This window comes from Melitaea cinxia, chromosome 11, assembly GCF_905220565.1.
Source record: "Melitaea cinxia chromosome 11, ilMelCinx1.1, whole genome shotgun sequence".
Classification (NCBI taxonomy): domain Eukaryota; kingdom Metazoa; phylum Arthropoda; class Insecta; order Lepidoptera; family Nymphalidae; genus Melitaea; species Melitaea cinxia.
Genome location: NC_059404.1, coordinates 5,479,322 through 5,486,551, shown reverse-complemented (window position 1 = coordinate 5,486,551; position 7,230 = coordinate 5,479,322). Strand labels below are relative to the sequence as shown.

The 7,230-nt window shown below is 33.4% G+C and overlaps 1 protein-coding gene across 1 annotated transcript in view; it reads left to right on the top strand.

Annotated features, from left to right (window-relative positions):
* Positions 1–976: 976 nt before the first annotated feature.
* The window catches only part of LOC123657838 (homeotic protein proboscipedia), a 45,751-nt gene continuing 39,497 nt past the window's right edge, over positions 977–7,230 (top strand). Inside the window, exon 1 of the mRNA XM_045593344.1 lies at positions 977–1,460. Coding sequence (XP_045449300.1) covers positions 977–1,460 — 484 coding nt within the window. The remainder of the gene's footprint in view (positions 1,461–7,230) is intronic.

Sequence of the window (7,230 nt, the reverse complement as noted above, 5' to 3'; positions counted from 1 at the left end):
ATAAAACACGTGTTATTTTATTACACGAAAAGCTGAATAATGTATACCTATCTATTGATAGATATTTTACTTTACAATAACTACAACTACCATCGTCCTATTGTAGAAATATACATAATTTTCTTGCAGTTACCATAATTTATGGAAACAAAAATTAAATGGAAGTTAAGGGTATTATTATGGTCTAGAGGATCAGCGAAACTTTTTGGTTATGAATATGTAGTTGATATTATTTTAACGTATGTATTTTCTTTTGTCTCAACAGTCATATTAATATTATAAGGTTTTTATTTTTGGTCACAATGAGTGATTAATTATCTCGTCGTTTCGTTATCCGGCGGAGTTCATGACAATTTTAATAACTTTATTGTTGAGTCGACATTCCGTGCTATACACTCCATGATGGCCGCTAAATTACAATAAACAATTTTGAGCCCTCATTATTGTCGCGCTCATCACGACTGGAGCTTAAATTATTCGACACAAAACCGCGGTAATGTTGGACGTCCACGAATAATTGAGAAATAACCGCGAGACAGCCTTCTTCACCTCCTGTTACACTAAATATGGCGTCTCTCTATTTGGCGCAACATTGAACGATTAGACGACGCTTTATTACTGTGTCGTAACAAATGACCTCGGAATTCTTTGTTAACATACTTAACAATTTAAGTACCTAAGTAAACGATACTTTAAAAGTTACAAAGTTTTCAATATGAAAATATGTAAATATTTATCTTAGGAGTAGAAACTTTGTCAGAAGTAAACAATAGGTAGTTGACTTTTATAATACGCATTAAATATTTATCTTAATTTTCAGATTCCGTTATGCTTCATACGGGCTCACGTGAAATATGCTACTATCAATAAAAGCAACCAAATTAACAACCTTCGTACAAAATGTTTGAAGGTGTGTTGAATAATTAACACCATACATGACACATGATCGCGGAGTGATTGGGTGACACCGGCAGCGATGCAAGAAATATGCAACACCGCCGCGCTGCCGCTCGACAGTAACCCCTTGGTTCGCAAAATAAAATGCGAAGAGTTCCCTGTCAGAGGAAAACAACCACCAAGAATTGGCATGGGGGTGCGCGATGAAATGGAAGAGGAGTTTGCGGTGAAAACGAGGAATACACCGCCAATGGGCCCTGCACCGGGACAAGAGCATCCGCGCATGGAACATGGGGGCAATGGTTTCTGGCTGGCAGCAGTCACAGCTGCTGGGGCTCCCCATCCCATGCTCGAAACTTGTACGGAAACTGGCTTTATTAACAGTCAGCCTTCGATGGCAGAATTCATGACTGCATTACCCCAATTAGGGGGTGGTGAATTAAGTCCACAACACACTCCACCCGGGTATGCTCCAGATCTTCCATCTCCTGGCGGTGGCCTCAACGTGCCTGAATATCCGTGGATGAAAGAGAAAAAGACGACCAGAAAGAACAGCCAACAAGGTGAGTACATATTGATTTCGGGTGCCAAATAGATCGTAATTATTTCATGTGAGAACATTATCATTTTTCACAGACATGCTCAAAACTGTTTATACCAATCCTTACATATGCACACAGGTTGAATTTTGTTAATTCAATCAAATAGAATTTTTTTTTATTAATTATTTATAAGCCTAACAGGATCTACACTGAGTTCAGTTTTAAGTTTTTAACACAAATTAATGATTTATAAAAGTAGATACCTACTATTCGTAATCTATATTTCATTCGGTCAAGTTCTTTTAGTGCTTAAAATATTTTAAAAGTCATCACAAGTAACAAAACGTTGCAAAAAAAATCTAAGCTTAATAGTTCTCATAGATTAGGAAATATTCGTTTCGTAAATGGCACTAACTGCAACATGAATAAAATAAGAATTATAGTGGCTTTCAGCAACAACAAATGGCCATTCAACCATTGTATTTTGGTTCACGGTCCCAGAGTTTCTTTAATGAACATCAAATTACTCCGAAATATATTGAATTGTATGGCGCGACGACGTCTCATGTCTGTAACTGTTTTCGGCGGTAAGTGTGGGAGTGGTATCGCCGGTGGTAGGTATTATTCGAGCCAGCGAACCGCCGCCACTATGCCGTGTAACGGAACGGAATATTCGATATGCACCGTGATCACAAATTATAAGTGAGAACATTTTAGTACATGAATTTTATGTTGGCCACTTCTTAAATGTCGTTAGAAATATAAGCCCACCATAAATTCATATTTTATTTTCAATGCTAGTCAATGGTCACGCTACAAAAATTAATATTCTTAACTCTTTCTTTTTTTTAATATTTAAATAGTCATTAATCAGTCGCTTCTAAGAATTAAGTTCCGACAGAATAAAAACCGAACTAAATATATTTTTTAGTTAGCGTCGGCGCAACGATTACGGCAGTGGCTTGAGACTGTTGCGCTGGCGGTCGCGGGTTCAGTCCTCGCACATGGCAAACATTTTTATCAGCCATCTAGACCTTTGATGTGGTCTGGGCGTTTGTGCTTGTGTATTGTGTGTGTTTCCGGACCGTTGAGTGTGTTGAGTTTATTATTATGTTTTAAACTATCATGAAAATATTCTTGGACTATAGCCAAAAACCGACGGCCACAATGATTATTTACTCTTTTTAAGAATCACAACAATTGTAAAATAGCTTATACCTACTATTTTTAGGACAATTGTAAGATTTTAAAAGATTTTAACCATAAAAAAAATTCTTACATCTGTTTTCACCATGTTGTCCAAATTTACTCATGTTTGTTCATGAGAGCTATAAAAGTTTATTTACCAATTTAATTTTAAAAATTGTTCTATTTGTTTATTTTTTGTAACAAATACCAAATCGATCTTCTTATTATATAATAATTGTGTTTGCTCGCAAACGAAAAAAAAAAACCGACTTCAATTACACCGACAAGTAATACAACGTAGATCGACGAAAACATAGTCAAGCAACTACGCGTTATCAAAGATTACTCAATAAGTAGTAATCAGATCTCGATAAAATTTATATGTGAGCACATGATAAACATCAGCTTTTGATTAAATTAAAAATTATCAAAATCGGTACACCCAGTAAAAAGTTATTACGGATTTTCGAGAGTTTCCCTCGATTTCTCTGGGATTCCATCATCAAATCCTGGTTCCCTTATCACGGTACCAAACTAGGGATATCCCCTTTCCAACAAAAAAAGAATTATCAAAATCGGTACATCCAGTAGAAAGTTTTGCGGTATAATACAACGTAGGTCGACGAAAAAAGCGTCAAGTAAAAACGCATTATTAGATATAACTCGAAAAGTAGTTGTTAGATCTCAAATAAATTTAAATGGGACCAATTGGCACACACCACCATTCGATTAAAACAAAATTTGTCGAAATCGGTCTACCCGGTCAAAAGTTCTGATGTAACATACATAAAAAATAAATAAACAAATACAGACGAATTGAGAACCTCCGCCGTTTTTGGAAGTCGGTTAAAAAGAAGTATTATTAGCGAACTTATTGTATTAAAGTGATACATATATTTAAAAAAAACAGCATCACAAAGGATAAAATGACCCTAAATTTGTCGCAATACAAAACAAAGCTCGTGCGAGATGATCCATCACCCGTCGGCCGTGAGAACACGACCTCACCTGGCCCAGCAGCACCTCGCTTTATACGCGATAAATTATACCTAAATTACAAGATCCATGTCAACATGCTTCTTGTAACCAATTAAGCTATTCACACTTTGATACTTATTTAAGGATTCAAAAAAATGATCATTTCAATGTTCAACAGTCTAAATTTAGGATCTACCTAACCAATTTTAATTATGTACGAGTAGGTATGTTAAATTTAGAAATCTCGCTTATGGAGAAAGGGGCCCAAGGGTGGAATGTTACAGAAATACATAAATGAAAAAATAAACTTGACATGACACTTGACTTCATAGCTCAATACCTTAAAATTGATTGATATATTATATTGATATATGTACTACACATAGTTGAAAGTAAAAAAAAAATTTTGTGCAGAGATCACTGAGTGCTTGTTAAGACAGCAATAAGTTCAAATATATGTATGTAAAACAGGGCCTTTGACAAATTAAAAGCCATATAATAGTAGTCGTAGACTACTATTTAAATCTTTGTGTTGATATTGAGCGTTTCCTGGCACAGGATATCCTAGTGGGAGCCACTGAGTGTGAGCTGTTGGGTTATTACACATATTTATAATGCCAGATGTGTTTATATTTTTATTACAAAATATCAAATAGTAAGTCTTAATATATATAAGTAGTCTTAATTTATAATAAATAAAACAAATTAAATTACACTCAGTTACTACTTACTTCAGTTAGTTTTCAGTAGACACTGAATGTTTATGATAAATGATTTTTACGGCAGTCTGCTTATTAAGGAAAATTAAACATTTCAAAAGGACACTTCTTACGTATGTCTATAGAGATGTAAACGGGACGTGAGCAGTGAGTTTTAGGAACAACCAATTTAAAGAACCGTTCGTCTAACAAGAACTGAAATTTGACGTGACCAATACAAACTTGTATTTGATTTACTACCCTTAAACTCAAATAAAAAAATCATTACAATTCAAGAACACCTAAAAATGTTTTTAACTTGTAACCGCGTGGCGCAATATTTTCATATTTAAGTGCGATTAACACTGCGGACAGAAGCCGCCTCCCGCGGTGCGCGCCAGGGGGCCGGACCGACTCAGTTCAACGTCTACACAAAAATTGTAATAATCGAAAACGAAATAAATAGTGCATATAACAAAAATGAATTGTGATTTGCTAACAATCAAATAAGGAATTTTTTAAGAAGCTATGTACAAGAAAATTATTATGCTCTCATGTTGAAAATTATATTGTGAATCGTAAATAACTAATATTTGACCGTTTGTGTTGATACATATTGATAAAATAAAAAAAAATACTTGCAAACGTTCCCATTTCAAACTCTTGTGATAAACTACTAAAAGAAGTTTATTACAAGAATTAAATTCTGAGACAAAAAAAATATATAAAATAACCTATAAACATTAAAAAAAAACGACTTGAAAATAAACCGTGACAAAATACAAAGCGTATGTGTATATAATCAGTAAAGTATTTTTTTATTTTTTCATTAAAATAAGCGATCCAAGATTACTTGAATTCCCCTCATTCGATCTAGCCATCTTCGAAGTCCACTTTTCAAATACGAACAACTGTAGAAAAAACTTGTTGAAAAAAAAAACAATTTTACATCCGCTCGCCTTCCGTCCGTATCAACATGACAGACAAACTGACGAAGCACAAGATATTTCCTACTTCTAGCGGTTTCCTGATATTAGAATAGAAAATGCAATATATAAATAACTTACTTATAAAGCAAACAAACCGATTACAAAGCCTTTTTCAAGTTAGCGTAAAAATAATACGCTAATGTGCTATAACTTTATAAAGAAACTAGATCTCCGCCCGTGGCTTTGGCCATCTGGATAACACGAACTTGACAGTTCCGTTTTCTCCCGTTAAAATATATAGCCTGTCTCTCGAGGATAACGTAATATTCTACTGTCTGAAAAAGTTTTCAAAATTGGTCTAGATCTTTTTGGACTTGTCCGTGACATGCAAACAAAATTGATTTTTCTTTTCTCTATTTATATTGGTATAGACTTGCAACGATTTTTAGTTGAGTTTTTTCTTTATTAAATTAAATCAAATCACAGATAAGAATTAGACGTAAATAGGAAATGAATTATTATTTATTTTTGTTATTTAAAATAACATCTTCAAAGTATTAAAAATAGCAAATTTTTTTTTTTTAAATATCCTACAACCCAATACATGTATACTAATACTTTTGTAGTACAGTATTCGGGTTTATTCTTTTGATAGCAATAAGATAACGATGGTTACACCGTAGCACTGAGAGTAATCCGTCACTGTCACTGCTATCGAGCGATGCACGGCGCTGCAGCCCAGACGCTTTGTGCTAAACTTAGATATTGGATTTACTAAGTTTTGACTGATTTTCTTACGTAACTGCTACGTATTCTGATTAAGTGCTCTTTATATTATAAAGTGAGTATATTACTAAAGTAAACATACAAAATCATACTAATTTATTTGGATTAATGACTTTTAATTTGACCAAAATATAACGGATGGTTTTGCTAATGGTACGTAGAATGAAGAAGATACGAAGGAGATAATTTGCAACGATCGCGATTTCAACCTTAATAGAATGTTGTAGACCGTAACAATAGGTAATATATTTTGTATATAGTTTTTAAAGTTTTATAAATTTTATGAAACTTTAAGAACTATACACAAAATTCTTAATATTTAAAAACAAATAAAACAGACAAATAACTTATGGAGGAAAGAAGTTATGTAAATTTTCCATTTTTTAAATAAGTAAGTTGAAAATTAAAAACAAAACGATAACAAACAAAATTTTAAACAATCTTTGCATTCAGAAATAAATAAGCAAAAATCGCCGCCTCGAAGTTCTATGTCCGCTTCGAATAAACTTATAGAAAAGGTGCTTTGTCTTCTATTACGTACCAGCGTTGGAAGGTAGGCATCGAGGGACATGAAACAAATCGTTCACACGGCCACGCCTCCAGCCTATCTCGGGAATCGAAATTAAAACGAACGCTCCGACTCGATCGATCATTCCGATTCATCCTTAATATAAAAGCATTATTTTTGCACTGCCTCAATTTGTTCGCGGTTGACTGACGCATGATATGAACTCAATTTATAAGCTTTATTTCGATCAAAATAGCAATTCGCGATTAAAAAAACGTCGTTTTACATTGCAGCTGCTCGTAAGTAGACAATAATGTTGTTCTAAGTAATGTCGCAGTAAATATGAGGCCAATGAACTCTGTAAAATTAACATGGTATGTCGAAATAACATTTTTCAGAACGAAATAAGGAACGTAAATATTGAATTGCGTGTGCGCGAGCTTATAATTATAGGTCGTATAATATAAGCTAAATTAATGGTACGAAGAAAGTATAAACACACCCCATAGAATACATATAAATATAATTTATAATTTTGTTTACAGTGCGTTAGTAGCAAACGACAAATCGAAATATACAAACGAAATGTTTAAAGCACAGTACTTTTTGCTTAACTTTTCTTAAAATTAGAACTTAATATTATTAAGAAATACATTTGATTACAATAGAAATACCCTTTTTTCTTCATATACATAATTCTTATA